Source organism: Neofelis nebulosa, chromosome 11 (genome assembly GCF_028018385.1).
Source record: "Neofelis nebulosa isolate mNeoNeb1 chromosome 11, mNeoNeb1.pri, whole genome shotgun sequence".
Classification (NCBI taxonomy): Eukaryota; Metazoa; Chordata; class Mammalia; order Carnivora; family Felidae; genus Neofelis; species Neofelis nebulosa.
This window is the reverse complement of record NC_080792.1, coordinates 86885667-86903210: the sequence shown is the minus strand read 5'-3', so window position 1 is coordinate 86903210 and position 17544 is coordinate 86885667. Positions and strand designations below refer to the sequence as shown.

Sequence of the window (17544 nt, the reverse complement as noted above, 5' to 3'; positions counted from 1 at the left end):
GTACTTCAGGTCATGATGTCATCAGTAACCCAGGCTCCTCCTATTTGCCATCTTCAGCGTGTGGCTAATTTTCCCAGGGATGCCTCATGGTTGCATTGTGACTGCTGATGATCCAGACATCACTTATATGTTTCATTCAGGAAGAAAGTGGGGGAGGCAAAAATATCGTTCCCATTACCTTAAAAGTTATTTCTGTGAAGACTCAGCCAGTGGCTTCTGCACTTACATCTTGCTGGCCATCCCTATTGCAAAGGAGGCTTGGAAATATAATTTTCAGCTGGGCCCATTGCCGCCCCAAATACAATCAGGAGTTTGTTATTGAGGCGTAAGGGGAGAATAGATAGCAAACACCTGACAAAGATATGAACCCAGAGAGTTTGCACAGCCGTGTTGTAATCCAACAGTCCCTGACCCAGGAACTGCAGTCCTGGATCATTTTCCTTTCCTTCTTTGTGGCGTATTTTCTTTGTTGGCATCCATCTGGTTAGACAGGGATGGCGGTGCCATTCTCCAATGGGCCACTGGGGGGCAGCAAAGCACAAGGCACCATTCTGCGGCTCTGGCTCAGAGAGGCCTCTCTCAGGAGCCCAGATGCGGGGAATGACGCTTCAGGCAGGGTCCAAGTCCAAGGAGACCCTCCTCAAGCTGAGCACATGATTGGGGCCCCACGTCCCCGGTGGCTCACGGCCACCCAGTGTCGTCCAGATGCTTCCTTGGGGTTGGGACTTGTGAGGCTCTGCACCTCTGGGTTTTGAAGGCCTAAAGAGGGGCACCTTGGGGAGGCCGACCAGGCAGCCTCCAGCGTCTCCCCCTCATCTGAAGTCTTTTCATCCCGTCTTTGTTCCCTTGGCTGCAGCATGACTTCTGGGGGCCTCAGTTCAAAGCAAAGCAGGAGAATTTGTCTTAATAACAATGGAATCACAGGGGCCTTTTTTTCCCTTACCCCCTGCTAAAGATCATTTCCCTCTGCTCTATTCCTGGAGACTTTCCTCACGTCTTCCCTTTCAACCTCTCCTGCCCCTCTGAGAGAAGTGGGAGCACCTGCCCCTTAACGGGAGGGTTTTGCATGGGAGTTAAGCAACCAGGACCTGGGAACAAACGCTTGGGTATGACTCTCAGAAAAGTCACTCCCTCGCTGTGCGACTTTCAGAAACTGACTTAACCTCTCTGAGCCTCTGTTTTCTCACCTTTAATATGGAGATAATAATCATCTTCACTTCAGTGGACTGTGAAGTTTGAGGTCAGTCGTGCATGTGCACACTAAGCAAATGACAGAGCGGAGAATTATGAGTGTAGCCATCATTGTTGTTCATGATGTAAATCAGTAACACCTCACGATCCCCTCACCTTGGTACTAAATAATCGCTCAAGAAATGAACCCAAGGTCAGGTACGTAGAGCACTCCATACAAGGAAGCTAAACACAAGCTCGCCTTTCTTCTCTGACCTCTGACCTTCTGTTTTCCTCACCTGAAATCTGTAGCAGTTGTGAGGCTGTGTTGAGATGATGTGTAAGGTGCTGGACACATGTTATCGCAGCCACATCAGGCTTTTTGTTTGTTTGACCACGTGATCTCCTAACGTGCCTGTAGAATGAGAGGGCAGCTCTTGCTGTCATATGGGGAAACTCAGCCCTGGGAGCCAGGACAGAGGAAGCTGCCCGGTGTGATGGTCAAGTGACAGTTCGGATCTTGGCTTCCCTCTCCTGGTTGTGTGCTTCAGAGCCTCAGTTTCCTCACCTGGAAAATGGGGGTATGGATAGGACGGACCCCTTGGGATTGTTATTTGGGACGATGCAGGAGCCACAGGGAATGGGCAGTCCTCACTGGGCCCAGTTCACCTTAGCAAGCTGAGAGCTCAGAGGGAGAGTCAGGAAGTGACTGGAAGCTCTCGACCCAAGAGCAGGGATTCTCAGCCCAGGGCTGCAAGTCAGATTCACCTCGGATGCCCAGGCTGCATGCCAGACCAAACCATCTGAACCTCTGAGGCTGGGGTCAGGGCAGCAGATGTTTTGAAGGTCCCAAGTGAAAGTAACGTGAAGCCAAGATTGCGACCCAATGGACTCGCAGGGGTTCTCAGACTTTACCGTGCATCAGAATCACCTGGAGGTTCATTAAAACACACATTGCCAGGCCCACCCCCAGAGCCTCTGATTCAGGGTCTGGACTGGAGCCCAAGAATTTGCATTTCTAGCAAGCTCCCTGATGAAGCTGATGCTCCTGGTCGCCCAGGGACCCCACTTTGAGAACCACTGGACACACCCATACCCGTATGTATATTTACATTGTATACTATGAATTAGGCTTCGTTGTAAAATGTACTCCTTTCTGTGCGCCACAGTTTTAAAAAATGAATCACCAGCTTTTAAGACATATTGTAATCCCGTACACATGTAGACACATGTACGTACATGTAGGTGAAACAAAACTTAGATTTAACACTATTTACCCTCATTACCTGCAGTGTCTATTAGTATTTTCTTTTCCTTTCTTTTCTGTTCTGTTTACTTTAGAATGCTGATTAAGGCTTAGTACGTTGATTTTGTATCCCCTCAGAGGTCTGAAAATCTGTAGTTCAGAGGCTCTGGTTCCACAGGGTCCCAAACCCCCATCCCCACGGAAAGTCCTTATGGGTGGGCGGAGCCCAGGGTGCAGCCTGGCTGATCTTGGGTGGGAATTGGGGTCTGTCACCAGGAGAAACTGAAGAAGACCACGGAGGAGGCAGACATGTATGAGAACAGCTACAAGGAAATCAGCAAGACCTTGGAGTATCTCAAGAACTCGGTGGAGAGTCTGTTTAAAAAGATAAATTGTGATGCCACCAAGATCCTGGGGCACTTAGGGGAGACAGGGAAAATCAATGACACCAACCTTCCACAGTACTTAGGTGAGTCAAGGGGGTGGGGGGCTCGTTGGGCCTTTAAGAACTATTTCCGGAACTTTCTGTGAGCAGTCACGAGGACTTGTTCTTTGGGTGGCATTGAGGCTGGTGATGAAACGTGGGCTGTAACGCCAGCCTGCCTGGGCTCCAATCCTGGTTCTACTCTTATTAGCTGTGTCCTCCCCCCTCCAAAAAAAAATGAGGAGTAAACTAATATCTACCTCATAAGGCTGTTGGGAAGTTTAAATAAATTAATAGTTCTTAGAGTAAAGCTATATGATCGTATTAATAGATGCAGGAAAAGCACTTGACAAATTCAACATCCATTCAGATAAGAACTCTTAGCAAACTAGAGCTGGAAGGAAACTCTCTTAACTTTGAACGGTATCTACAAGACACAGCTAACCTCACGCTTAAGGGTAAAAAACTGAATGTTTTTCCTCTAAGATCAGGAACAAGGCAAGAGTGTCTGCTCTCGTTGTTCCTATTCAGTATCATCGTGGTGGTCCTAAACAATGCAGTAAGGCAAGAAAAAGAATTGAAAAGCATACGGATCGGAAAGGAAGAAATAAAGAGCTCAGAGCAGTGCTTGGCATGTAGCAAATGCCTGTCAACTAGAACACACATTTCTAGCCATAGGCCCTTAGCTCAGGACAGAGAAGGAGGGATGTGCCTCCAGAGATCATCACAATTTGGAGCGAATGGCTTGCTTTTAGAATAATACCTAAGGTTCTTTTTTTTTTTTTAATTTTTTCAACGTTTTAAATTTATTTTTGGGACAGAGAGAGACAGAGCATGAACGGGGGAGGGGCAGAGAGAGAGGGAGACACAGAATCGGAAACAGGCTCCAGGCTCCGAGCCATCGGCCCAGAGCCCGACGCGGGGCTCGAACTCACGGACCGCGAGATCGTGACCTGGCTGAAGTCGGACGCCCAACCGACTGCGCCACCCAGGCGCCCCTAGAATAATACCTAAGGTTCTTAATACGCTCCGTGTTTGGGGATTTCCCAATCACCCCCTCGTGCCAGGTTCAGTGATTTGCTCGGAGGGCTCACGGACTCAGCCTATAGTGGTACTCTGGGCTTTATGTGTTGTGGCAAAAGGATCAAAGCAAAATCAGCAAGAGGAAAACGGGCATGGGGTGAAGTCTGGAGGAAGCCAGGAGCAAGCTTCCAAGGGTTCCTCATCCAGAGGGGTCACACAGGATGATGCACTTAGTTCCCCCAGCATTGAGTTGTGATGACATAAGTGAAATGTTACCAACCAGGCGAGCTCATTAGAGAGGCTGTGCCCAGGGTTTTGAAAAAAATAAAGCAGTTACTTAGCATAAACATGTTTTATACATACAGGTTAGGCGCACTGAGCCTCTATTATCATTTAGTGAGGATAGGAACCTTCCTGAAATCCAAGTTCCCTGATGCCAGCCTCAGGCCAACCTGGCAAGCTGGTCTTTCAGGGGAGAGTAATCAGGACTGCTGTGTTAACTCTTTCCTGCCCACACCCTATCACGTCTACACAGCCTGGCCCCTGCTCACATTTGTCATGTCCTCGTGTCCTGCTCTCTCACAAGTCACACTATTCTGTGGATTCTTCCAACCCTCCCCTCAACACATTCCCACCTCAGGGCCTTTGCACAGGCTGAGTTCCTTCTCATTCTCAGATCTCAGTTTAAATGTCCTCTCCCTAGCCGGGCTTCCCTCCACTGCCTCATCTGAGGCTGGTGTCCCCTCCACACACGCTATTGTTCCCATTCATGGCAGTCCTTTTATGTAACATCCATCCAGTTTGTTTCCATGTACAAGTAGCTCTCACTGTGAATCTAGGAAGTTTTCGAGATCTGATAGCAAGTGCCAGATGCAAATATTTTTGGTATCTGATTTTCAGAAAGAATGGCAACAGTACAGGTAGCACGAGGTTTATTTAAAACATTCTCCAGATCCAGGAGTTACTGAGTCTAGATAACGAGCATCTGGAAAGCAAGGGAAGCGTGTGCTTTTCTGTTTACCTGTCGAATTTGTCCTTTTGTCCATCTTCCTCCTATACACTGAAGCTTATGAGCTTCCTCGGGCCGAGATTGCATCTTTGTTTTTACTGTTGTTGTTGTTGTTGTTGTTGTTTCTCCTCCATGCATCGCAGCATCCAGCTGTGTGCCTGGCATGGTAGGCATCCAGTACTCATTGGTAGAGTGGGTGGTTGAACACACAACTCCAGTGAATGCACAGGGCTCTGACACACAGCAGGATAGGGGAGCTCCCCCGGACTAGATAGGTCAGAAAAACATTCCTGCAGGTGGCAGAGGCCTGACCCAAGTCTCAAAACGCCAGTAGGGGTTATTCAGGGAGGGGTGTAGGGAAAGGCATTCTAGGCAGAAGGAACAGCATGAGCGCAGGTCTGGAAGCCTGGGACAGAGCGTGCAGGGGAAAAATCAGTAGTTTAAGAGGCTGCCTGTGGCTCCCAATTGTTAGTGTAACCCACTGTTTCTCAACCGTCTTTTCATTATTGCCTCCTAAGGAGTCTTTTTAGACATTCTTTTCCTAATTGTCCTCCTCATGAAATTTTAACACTGTAGATATAAGCTATAGTTGTTTATGTTCTGTATGTATATGTTTTATGTTATAAACATAAGTCAGATTTTTTTTTTTTTTGCGTGTCAAAAACCAAATATTGCCCTCTTGTGGATAGTGCCCTCTGGAGAATGCACTGTGTAACCCAAGAGAAAGCCCTCGTCCTTAGAGGTGCACATGGCCCCACTCTTTGTTCTTTCCCTTCTTCTCCAGCCCACAGCGGGGTGGGGGCACCACCCTCAATTCCTGGGAACCAGGTCTCTTGGCTGCCATCTTGGTTCTGATTGATTTTCTTCCAGCCATCATTGAGGAGAAGACCAATGACCTCCTGCTGCTGGAGTCCTACAAGCGGATCCTGGATATGGAAGGGGCAGAGACCGAGATGCCACCGCCCTTCATCAACCCTTTCTGGGGCGGCTCTTCCCTCCTCAAGCCTACAGAACCCATCAAAGTCATCCCCCCGGTGCTTGGGGCTGACCCCTTCAGCGACAGGTTGGATGAAGGTGAGTTCTCTTTCTCCCCCAATCTGCACAGGTTGCTAGGAGACCTGTGCCAGAGAGAGTCTGCAGTGCTGAGCCTCAGTTTCCCTTTATGAGTCTCGTAGGCTCATCCGTTCCATTGGGTTCCATCATGACTGTGGTCCCTTGACTTGTTTTGTCTGGTGATGCTTCCCTCTACAGTGCAGTGACCTAGCCACAGATCCTGAAGTTTAGTGATCCTGGATATTTTTTTCAATCACTACTTTGTGACCATTTAAAATGAACCTTAAAATGCTTAAGTTGCAGACACACAAGATTCCCTAGGCCCATCTCTCACCCTAACCTTGTGCCCCTGAGTCTTTCTCCACCCATGGCCGTTCTTGCCCCACCCCAACCGTGTCCTGCAACCTCATGGTTGAGGCAGCTGCGGCTTGGTTCCCTGGAAGCCAGATGCCTAACTGTGGCCCCTGTGGCCAGGTTGTCAATCTTCCCTCCTGACACTCCCCTCACCGGGGAAGCAGCCCTTCTCTCTGGGGGCGGGGAGAAAATTGGCCCCGCCTGGGTTTTGGAGGGCAGTTTGGCCACATGTGTGACAAGCCTGGGACACAGATACACCTGTGAAGCCCATCGTCTCGCCTGTGCAGATTGGTCCTCCAAGAAACATTTATTCAAGGTTCAAGGATGAAAGTAGGGCCATGTTCACTGCAGCCCCGAACTGGACACTACTGAAACGCTCACCCATTGGAGACTTGTTACGTGAATTACGGATCACCCATCTGTGCAACAGGCTTACTGTGCAGACACAGACAAGAGTGCAGTGGGTCACTATAAACTCTCTCTCTCTCTCTCTCTCTCTCTCTGTCTCTTTCTCTCTCTCTCTTTCACACACACACACACACACACACTCTCAAACTTATAATTTATATATAAATTATATATGTGTAATTATATATGGATTATAGGATATAATCCTATATCCTATAGTATCCAGGGGACTTTGAGCCATGTCTGGAGATATTTTTGGTTGTCACACCTGGGAGGTAAGGGGTACTGCTGGCATCTAGTGGCCAGGGAAGCTGCTAGAAATCCTACAAAGCACAAGACAGCCCTTGACAACCCCGATGTATAATAGGGAAAGAACTGTGTATAATGAGAGAGGAGGAGGAGGAGGAGGAGGAGGAGGAGGAGGAGGAGGAGGAGGGAGGGAGGGTGGGAGGGAGGTTGAGAGGGAAGGAAGGAGGACGGGGTCTTGATTATGCATACAAAAACAAAGGATCTATAGGCTGACTTGTGGTGGGTGTTTCTCGAGGTGGTGATTTACAGACGTTTGCCTTTCTAAGTTAAGCAATTCTGTATTGTTTAAGTTGTTCTTTTCCAATGGTCCTGAGCAACTTTAGGAATTAGAGAAAACTAGATTAAAAAAAAAAAAAAGCTGCCACACCTCTCTAAGCGGGGCTTCAAGCGTGCAGGTGTGTCAGAGATGGAGGGGGAGAAGTGAGGAAGGATCACCAACACACACACACACACACACACACACACACACACACACACACACCTCCAGTTTGATTGAATCGAGGCAACTGAAACTTGGCAGGAGTGAAAGTGCGTCTGGTGTTAGTCACCTTTGCACACCTTCCCTTTGCCCTTTGATTCCTAAAAGAGGAGGGTGGCAGGGCACAGATGCTGGTAATGCTACCCTCACCCAGTCAGGAACTTGCAGATGATGTCTTCACTTCTGCTCAAGGGAATGTTGATTAACACTGGGTTCTCTTAGCTCATTAGTCTCTGTGGCTCATATGTATGAATTAGAAGAGGCACTCTGGACAGGTTAACTAAGGTGCCCCTTCTGTATGGACATGATTTGGCAATCAAGTCGGGTGAGGGCTGGATTTCAGCCCATCTATTCACCTGTCTCCACTAGATATCTTTGTTCAGTCTACATCCTGAACAACAGCACATGGTGGCCCTGTCTCCTTGATATTAAACTAGGCTCAACTTCACATACTCCTCTGGGAGAAAAAAACAGTTATCATCTGGGCATCCCTGTGCAGTACATCTCTGCCGATGCGCCTCCTCCCCGAACCTCGAGAATATTCAACTCCACCCCCAGCACTGTGGAGGGACCCCAAATCAGGCTTGGACAACCTGGCCTTGGGCATCCATGAACGGGGCAGAGAGGCACTGTCCCTGGGAGGGAAGCTCCCCACCCCCACCCCTTGCTGGGTTTGGTTTCCGGACTCCTCACACAGTCCTGTCTTTGATGCAGTGGACCAGCCCCTGGACCACAGCAGCCTTCGGCAGCTCGTGCTCAGCAACTACACTGCGAAAGAGTTTCGAAACAGGGACTTACACTGAGACAGCATCCTGGAAAGGGGGGATGATCTGAGGCCCAAGAAGTTATGGTCTGAGGTGGAGGGGGCTACATTTGTACCAGAGAGAATAAATGTTTTGTTCTTTAACCTCAGTGTCTCCCCACACTCATTACTAAGAGACTAAATTAGGGTGCTGGGAGCCACTGTGGGACACGGAGGCACGGGGACACAGGAGGCAAGAGTTATATGAGGTCACCAGGGCTCCCGGGCTCCCCCTGAGATGGCGCTCCTTTATCTGAAATTAGAAATTAGCCTCTTACAGTTAACAGATATGAGTTTTTGCTAAATTAGCCGTATTCTTAGCATGAACGTGAGGCCTCTTCCTCTTAATTTATCATGGGGCCTGGCTGAGCACATCTATGGGAGAAACATTCCGATGTAACGTTTCCTAAAGGAAAGGATGTCATGGGAGCTAGGCTCTACCGATGCTTGAACTCTCTGCGACAAAGGGCCGTGGTCCTCTAGTTACCATTCCAATAAATTGTGGCCCTTGACAGAAGTATTCCTAAGTGGCTGTGAAGGTCTGTTTCCAATAAAGAATCACTAGGATTCAATAATAATGACAGCAGGGACATCACTTGCTCATACCCTGCCTTCACGGGAACTAGCAAAGGACCTTCCTCACTCAAGGCACGGCTGTCAGAGAAACACCACGAACACACACACAACCTCCTGTTTATTTGAACACAGCTTCTGGGTGGATTTCCATCTGTAGGACGTGTGGCTACATAGTATCTTGCAACCACTGGGGCTGCAAAGACGATGGAGGTGGATGATGAAGCAGCCACACAGCTAACAGGCCAGGAGCAGGGACGGCGGCATTACTGGGCAAAGTGAGAGGAGGGCAGGGACCACCTCCCCACCAAAGACAAGCCCGGGGTTGGGTGATGAGCCCCTCTCAGTCCTTCTCTTCTCCGTGGGTGATGATGTGCACCAGGTTCTTATAGTCCAAATTGCCAGTCACATCAGGGGGGAAGGCAGCGAACATCTGGTCCATCTGCAAAGAACAGCAACACATGCTGAGGGGGACAGGAGGGCAAGTGAGAGAGGAGGGTCCCAGAGCAGAGGCAGTAGGGGTGCGGTGGACATGGGGACACGACACTCGGGTCCCCCTCCGGGAAGGCCTTGTTGCTCAGCTGCCGTGGAGAGCTGCCAGCCCCAAGGTCACGGTCCACCTGGGGCAGCCCACGGCGGACTGATCAGTGTGAGGCCTAGAGGCCTAACGTGGGAACTCCTCCAAGGGTATTCTGGCTCCAGGGCTCCCTGCAGGGCAGGGGGTGGGGAGCCAACACACTCTCAGGGCCTGAGTTGAAGTTCGGCATCTCCCTCCATGCCTCCCTGCCTCCCTGCTTCCTTGCCCTTCCTTGCTCTTTCTTCTGCAAGGGCTGACCCCAAGGGCCATCCTATAGGGATGTTCCTGGGAATCCAGCCTGCAGCAGGTAAAGCAGGGATCGCAGACTCGGGTTGCAAAGGAGCTAGGCAGGCTCTGCAGGGGAGCAAGGGGGCTGGTGGGGACTGTGGGGAAACGCAGACACACAAGCTACCTCCAGAGGTGCCCATGGCTCAGAGCCGGCTGTGGGGGCAGGGGGGGCAGACTGAGGGAACCTTAGTCTTTGAGGGAAACTAGAAATCTAGGCTTTTAATGTGCAATGTCCACATTTAGAAACTATCAGCTAGTTATTTTTAAAAATACTACGAATATTTTTAGTACTAAAGCTACTAATTCAGGCTAATAATAGCTAACGCTTTATATTGTGCTTTCCACATGCCTTAGCACTTCACATTATCAACTTGTTTAATCCTCACAGCACGCTACGAGGAAAGTTTTATTATTGCCCACTTTACAGATGAGGAGAGTGAGGCCCAGTGAGGTCAAAGAGCTTGTCCAAACTCCCCAGGCTGGTGGGAGGTGAAGGCAGGCTCTTTTAACTGCATGAGTTTTGGTGGGGGAAGTGGGGGGGGGGGAAGAATCTAAATAAAAATTTTAGCGAAACGTGAAACCTGTTGAAATCAACCCTGAGAAGGGGCTATTTTAAATAGATTCAGGTTCATTAATAATATCGACAGGGCCATTGCTTATTGATACAGGACTTTTGATGAATTAGCAGCGAAAGTGCCCCTTCTTCAAGGCACATTACTGCCCCCTGCCAAAAAAAGTCATATATACTGTTTTCTTAAAAAAAGAATTCTATCAAGACACTTTACTGCCATCTGCTGGACGACGGTTGCAATAAATATATACTTCACAATATATTTTATGAGTACAGCATCCAGGAGAATTGTGCAGTGCAGAACCTTCATGACAGTACGTGGTACCCTGCAGGTCACCCTCACTCCATCAGGAAATTGGTGCTCTAACCAGCACCAGGTCTCTAACCAGGCCTCTCTAGACCTGGAGTCAGACAGACCTGGGTTGGAATCCAGGCCCCAGCATTTACCATTAGTGTTGTCCTTTTAGGCCCGTGACTAATTTCCCTGGGCCTCAGTTTCCCCATCTATAAAATGACAATAATGCTGGTAGTCCCTACCTCATAGTGTGATTGAGAGAACGAAATGAGATAGGGGCTCAGTAGCAGGTTCTCTCTCAGTGTGGGGCCAGCCAGGGGTGTTTTAGAAAAGAGGGTGACACGGGAGCTGGGGTGCAGTGTGTGTCTGAGGGGCTGTTACCTCCTCTTTGGAAAATCTCTCTGCCTGTGTGGTCAGCATCTCCCGAACGCTGCAAAAAGAGAACAGCGGGTGTGGGCACCAGGTGTGTGTGTGGGAGGCAGGGAACCCCCACGTCCTCCCCCACAGATCCCACTCACTAATCAGCCTTGAGCACCCCTTTGCCTTCGGGGTCAAACACTTTGAATGCGTTGAGAATGGTCTCCTCGGGGTCTGCCCCTGAAACAGAAAGCAGGGTTGAATCATGCTATGGGTGGCTGGAAAACCCACGGTGGCCCAGGAGGCAGGACCCAACTCCCCTTCAAAGATGGAGGGGCCAGAGCAAGGCTGGTTTGCTTGGAGGAAAGGCCCTGCCTTCCTCTGAGCACTGAACCTTGGTAATTAGAAAGAGTGGGCTGAGAATCCAGTCCTTTCTGAGCAAACCCAGGGTCAAAAGTGGATCTAGAGTCGGAAAGACTGGGATTCGAATCCTGACTCCAGCATTTGCTAGCTGTGTGGCCACAAGCAAGTGGCTTTCCATCTCTGAGCCTTAGACAGGGGATAAAACAGAACCTACCTCCTAGATGGCAAATGAGGTCATGGATCCAAAGTGTGCAGCATGGGGTCTGGCTCAGGCTAAGCCTCAGAGCAATGGTAGCTGTTGCTTTTACCCTCCCCACCCCCAATGTTACTCTGCCTTCCCTCCTAGTGCTTTAATTCATGCCCAAAGATGAAGACACGTAAAGACACGCACACACAGGTGCACAAATGCAGATGCACCTACACACAGACAGACACACACATGAGCTTACCCTTAAGTTTCTCCCCAAACATCGTTAGGAACACAGTAAAGTTAATTGGACCTGGAGCTTCCTTGAGCATTTCATCAATTTCTTCATTCTTCACATTCACACGCCCTAGGGCAGGAGATAGATACACACTCAGAGCCCCCAGCGCTAGGGCAGAAACAGCTGTCAGGACCCTGGCATTTGCCCGCCTAATGGCGCTTCATGGAATCTAGTCTAAGGGACAAGCAGAGATGGAGTGGGCGGGGCCAAAGAGTCCCATGAGAAGATGTTCTCCACAGTGTTATTTATAATAGCCAGACAGCTGGACACAGCCCAAACATCCAACGTGGGGAGGGGTTAGCTATTTTTTATAATAGTGCCTTCAGAACCTCGAACATTTTAAACAGATATTTTAACTTTTTACTGAAATGGGAAATGTTTCTATTACAAATGATCCCTCCTCAGTGGGAGGTGGGACACAGATCAGAATCACCTTGAAGGGAACTTTTTCCTTGAAGGGCTGCAACCCACATGCCTTTGGAGATTCTCATAGATCCTGTACTAGCCTCTGCCACGAGACCAAATAGCACCTTTGTGCAAATTTTTAAAAGTCACCCCTTCCTAAGATAATTTATGTTTTAAATATAAAAATCTACAGTGGCCACAAACATGAATAATAATCTGTCGAACTGTGTAGTGCACAACCTGCTCAGCTGTTCATGGTGGCCCTGAGTTCTGGGAGTAGGAGTGGAGAGGGGTGAGTAGTGGCAGGGTGGACGTGTGTATTTTGAAAAATCTCCACACACTCATGCTTACACTACTGAGATGTTAAATTTAAAAAGCTGGCTCCCAAATAGAATAATTCCAACCTCAAAACAACAACAACAACAAAAATTCCACAAAAAAAACCAAATGTACCTAGAAAAGACTGAGGGGCAGAAATGTTACAGTGGAATGTGACCTAATGGCTAATGTTTTTTCTTTTATACTTTTCTGAGTTTCTCAGATTTTCTATTGTGAGCTGGCATTGCATTCAAAATCACAGAAAAAACAAGTCAGTTTAAAAGAGAAATGAAAGATATGTGAAGACACTCAAAGCCTAAACACTTCTTTGCTTTTCCTCTGAAGTTTGTCTTAAAGGCCAACCATGATTGAGCTCTTTCTTTGAAAAATGATAAGCTCTTGACCTTTTCAGTGGCCCCACTTTCCACTCCTCAGGAGGGTGGGGTAAGGAGACCCTCCTGCAGGCCTAGAGGGGGGACATACCAAGAGCAGCAAACGTGTCCCTCAAATCATTCTTGTCGATGAAGCCATCCCTGTTCTGGTCCATGATGGTGAAGGCCTGTGGAAGGGGGCAGTTGGCCGGTCAGCCCAGGAGAAGTTGAGTAGACGAGACCAAGAGATCAGGCTTTGGACTGGGGGAAATGGGGTTCTGGGATTCAGGAGCACCGAAGGACATTAGATCAAGGGTCGAAGACTGGAAACTGGCCGTTCCTCAAAATGTTAGGCATAGCGTTACCATATGATCCAGAGAACTGAAAAATCTGTCCACGTGGAAACCTGTGCCTGAATGTCCATAGCAGCATTATTTACAATGGCCCGAACCTGGAAACAGCCCACATGTCCATCAACTGATGGATGGTTACACAGAATGTGTTCTAGCCATGTGATGGATTACTCCTCAGCAATAAAAAGGAAGGAGATCCTGACGCCAGCTACAGCCCAGATGAGCCCTGACACATGACGCTGTATGAAACAAGGGGCAAAAGGCCACATACTGTACGATGTGCTTCTACAAAATGCCCAGAACAGGCAAATTTGTAGGAGCTGAAAAGAGATCAGCGGTGGCCAGAGGTGGGGGGGGGGGGGGGGGGGGGGGGGCGGTGGCAGAAGGGAACAGGTAGTGACTGCTGATTGGTGTGAGGTTTCTTTATGGGGTGATAGAAATGTTGGGAAGTTAGTGATGATGGCTGCATAGTTCTGTGACTATAGCAAATAACCACTGAATTGTACACGTAGTTTTAAAAAGGTGAATTTTTTTTGAATTTTTTTTTAACGTTTATTTCTTTTTGAGACAGAGACAGAGCATGAACGGGGAAGGGGCAGAGAGAGAGGGAGACACAGAATCGGAAGTAGGTTCCAGGCTCTGAGCCATCAGCCCAGAGCCCGACGCGGGGCTCGAACTCACGGACCGCGAGATCGTGACCTGAGCCGAAGTCGGCCGCTTAACCGACTGAGCCACCCAGGCGCCCCTAAAAAGGTGAATTTAAGGTGTGTGAGTTATATCTCTATGAAGTTGTTCTTTAAAAAATCAAGTTAGGGGTGCCTGGGTGGCTTAGTCAGGTAAGCATTCAACTCTTGATTTCCACTCAGGTCAAGATCTCATGGTTCTTGAGTTCAAGCCCCACGTCCAGCTCTGTGCTAACAGTGCAGAGCCTGCTTGGGATTCTGCCTCCCTAGCTCTCTGCCCCTCCCCCATGCACACACACTCTCTCTCTCAAAAATAAACAAATGTTTGATTAAAAAATAAAAATAAAAAAATAAAATAAAAAATCAAGTTAATACCTGGGGTCTCATCAGCAGCCCCCTTCCCCTCACCAAAGCCCAGTTATCTATAAAATGGGGCCAGCTATCTTTCCCAGGTGGCTCCCACGGAGACGCCAAGAGCTTTGTAAATGCCCAGGTATTTTGCAAATGACTTATCATCTCCATGTTTTTTGAGTTCTTTGTAGCTGGTTCCTGAAAGTATTTGCACCCACTCCCCACACCCCACACCCAGCAACTGATCTTGTTCTGGAGATTGGGGCAGGGTGAGGGGGAAGGGAGGGAAGGTGACGATTTCAAATATGACAGAAATATGACAGAGTTCAGATATGACATTTCATCGTGGGAGTTCTTCTTTCCCGGGGGGCGTAGGGGACACGACTTTCCTGTGATCTAAGGGCAAAAGGTGTTAAGGGTTTGTGTACCATTTGGAAGTCCCGAATGGTTTCGCCTTTGATACAGGACACACTGGCCTCTTCAACATCCCTTTCTCTGAAGGCCCAGGTGGGAGTGTGGATGACTCAGTGTGAGCCACGGGGACTGCTGGAAAATTCATTGAGAGTCTATCCTTCCAAGCCTGCGGGCAGTGGCTTAATTCGGCCTAATTGGTACTTAGGTTTATTTAATAAGGCGCACTCCCATTGAATGTGACAGGGTTTCAACCTTGCTCGTGTTCGACAATGGACGGCTATAGAATTTAAAATCTAAGAGATGCTCTTTTTCATCTCTCAGTTTGGCAGAAATAATATTGTTAGGCTCTTAATACCCAATGTTGATGGAGATGTGGGGGAAAAGGCACTTTTTCCTTTTGGGGCTGCTGGGAGTCGGTATTTGTACCACATTTCTGGAGGGCCAGTGTTTCTAGCTGTTTTCAGTTCCTTTTTTAAAGTTCTTTGACCCAACAGTTCTGCTTTTAGGAATTTACCCCAAGGAAACCAGCAAAGATGTGTTATTTATAATGGTAGAGCCTTCTAAGCACATGTAACATCCAACCATGGGAAGTGGTTTCAGTAAATTGATAGAAAATGTTGATGCAGAATTGCTCAAAGAAAAATAGCAAAATAATTTAAAAGTATATACATGTAATACGAAAAGTGACTTAAAGGGCGAATATTAAAACGTTAACTGATTATTTCTGGGTCATAGAATTGTAGATCATTTTTATGTTCTTCTTTGTGTTTTTCTGAAAATTTCCCCCAACATTTTCAACAAGAAATACGCTTTACTTTTAGATTGGCAAAAATTATTAAAAATAATTTCTTTAAACGGTTCATGCACATGTTGAGACTGAATTTGGGGTTGTTTGGATGATAAAAACCTCTAACCACTAGGTCCCTGCGGGGAACGTGGAACGAGGGAACGTCCTCTTTGACGGGTGGGAATCTCCATTCGGGCGTATGATTCAACAGCTGCACCCACCTCCTTAAATTCCTGGATCTGGGTCTGTTCAAACATAGAGAACACGTTGGAATTGGCACCTTCTGCTCTCTTCTTGGCTTTCTTAGGTGCCTGCGGGGGGTGGGGGGGGGAGAAGCATTAATTAAAAGAGTCAGAAGCTAGGAGTCGGGTCCCATCTCTGGGTGAGCCTCAGCTGCTCATCTGTGAAATGGGGGGTTTGACGCCCACTCTCATCTCAAAAATGGTGATACTGGAGGGATAAGAGGACCCAGAATCCACCCTGATTCTGGTGGATCCTCAGAGACAGAGGGTTTGCAGCACCACCTTTGCAAACTAGGGGAGGGTACATCTCCGGGGAAGGAGGTAACACTTTCAGATCAGCCCCGGCGGGATCCAGCTGCCTCTGTTGCAATGCATTTCACAAAAAAAGTTCAGTAATGCGCAGAAGGAGAATTGATTGGAGAGGGAAAACGTCAGGCTCACTAAACCATGAGGAATGCCGAGATGAAATGACACTTTCTCAGGGTGTTAAAACCCACTGCTCCCCCTCCCCAGTTCTCCTTTGATCCAAATGGCAGTGAAATATCCTTTCTAAATGTTCTGTCCTTGCACACACAAACAGTGAAGAGAAGAGCAAGTTAACATTTGTCTCCACCCCGCTTCTCTCTGACTTTAAATAGAGCAAACGCTCGAACACTATACATATACATACATGATTTCGTGTAGTCCTCTTGTCAAGTAGGGGCTGTGATTACTGTAGCTATTTGACTGGGGAGTCAACTGGGCCTCAGAGAGGTTGGGTCACTTGCCCAAGGTCACACAGGCACAAAAAGGCAGGACCAGAGTTGCACTTGGGCAGTCTGACTTCAGAGTCTGCGCCCCTAACCATTCTCCTACACTGGCCCTGATTTGGGGGCTTCCTGCTTTGGGAGGGGGACGCCTAACCCAACAACACAGGGAGAAAGGTTTTAAATTTGCAAGTTCAAAAGGTGAAAACAAAAAGATTCTTTTCCCCAGCTGCCTGAACAAGAGAAAAGAATTACAATTTGATCCTTAAAAGCGTTCAATCCCATTTTGCAAGCCCTGGGAGTTATTGATTCCTCGAGAGGTCAGTAGACAAGCCATAAAAAAGCCAACTCTCTTATTTTGTTTTTGCGAGTCCCTGGGAGCTGCTGTTATTTGTGGCTTATCGGGGCATTGATTGGGGTTCCTCTGTGTGCACACAGCAAGGGCTGCTTTTTCCACCAGGGGCTGGGGCCCTCATAAGCCAGCTTTCTGCCCCTCCGCTCTGCCCTCTGCTTGTAGGTGGTGTTTCCTCCCCCCTTCCACAGCATCACACCTCAAGGAGCCCTCGCTACTCACCATGGTAGAAAGGACACAGCACTGCTCCCCCAGAAGAATCCTACAGGCTGCCCAGCTCTCCTCGGCCCGGGAACAATAAATACTTCCTCCCCACGTTTAAAAATAACCCCATGACCACTTTTGGCAGTAATAGGTGAGGCGGACACCACCTAAGGCCCCCCCATCCCATGCCGTTCTTCTGAAGTAAGGGGAGCTCACTCGCCACCCAGTGACACATGAGACCCAAAAAGGCATTCAAGGTTAAAGAGACAGGCGGCTGGGTCACAGGGAGAGATGCTGCACACTTTCGGCAGCACTTGGGCGGGAGACACTTGTGCTTGTCAATTTTGAGAAAGAAAACAGCAGACAGAGAGGAGACCCTTATGATTCTCTAACAGGATCAGGGTCCCGCCCCAGGGCCTTTGCACCTGCAAAGAGAGGTTGGGTCCCTCTGCCTGGAGAGTTTTTCCATCAGACATCTGCGAGGCACTCTCCCTCCCCTCCCTCAGATCTTTGCTCAAATATCACCTTCTCTG

At 48.4% G+C, this 17544-nt stretch overlaps 2 protein-coding genes across 5 annotated transcripts in view; one reads left to right on the top strand and one right to left on the bottom strand.

The window, feature by feature from the left end:
• CCDC63 (coiled-coil domain containing 63) overlaps nucleotides 1-8381 on the top strand; it is a 34387-nt gene extending 26006 nt beyond the window's left edge. For 3 of the 4 annotated variants that reach the window (XM_058691246.1, XM_058691245.1, XM_058691244.1), the window contains 3 exons: nucleotides 2693-2885; nucleotides 5743-5946; nucleotides 8189-8381. In XM_058691246.1, the coding sequence (XP_058547229.1) occupies nucleotides 2693-2885; nucleotides 5743-5946; nucleotides 8189-8277 (486 nt within the window). In that variant the 3' untranslated portion in view covers nucleotides 8278-8381. The remainder of the gene's footprint in view (nucleotides 1-2692; nucleotides 2886-5742; nucleotides 5947-8188) is intronic. The other variant, XM_058691247.1, reaches the window with a different exon arrangement.
• Nucleotides 8382-8953: 572 nt separating this feature from the next.
• On the bottom strand, nucleotides 8954-17160 carry MYL2 (myosin light chain 2). The gene is made up of 7 exons (XM_058691248.1): nucleotides 17030-17160; nucleotides 15689-15778; nucleotides 12992-13067; nucleotides 11750-11854; nucleotides 11099-11177; nucleotides 10962-11010; nucleotides 8954-9291 (listed from the first exon to the last, which is right to left on the bottom strand). The coding sequence occupies exons 1-7, from the start codon at nucleotides 17030-17032 to the stop codon at nucleotides 9193-9195; spliced, it is 501 nt and encodes a 166-aa protein (XP_058547231.1). The 5' UTR covers nucleotides 17033-17160; the 3' UTR covers nucleotides 8954-9192.
• Between the last annotated feature and the right edge of the window lie 384 nt (nucleotides 17161-17544).

Bases quoted from the DNA above. Each gene is read 5' to 3' on its own strand.
- MYL2 (XM_058691248.1), bottom strand. The intron at 11,855-12,991 runs GTATGTCCCCCC...CTCCTGCCCTAG, and splicing joins GGACACGTTTGCTGCTCTTG to GGCGTGTGAATGTGAAGAAT. The intron at 11,011-11,098 runs GTGAGTGGGATC...CTCTTTTTGCAG, and splicing joins GGGGTGCTCAAGGCTGATTA to CGTTCGGGAGATGCTGACCA.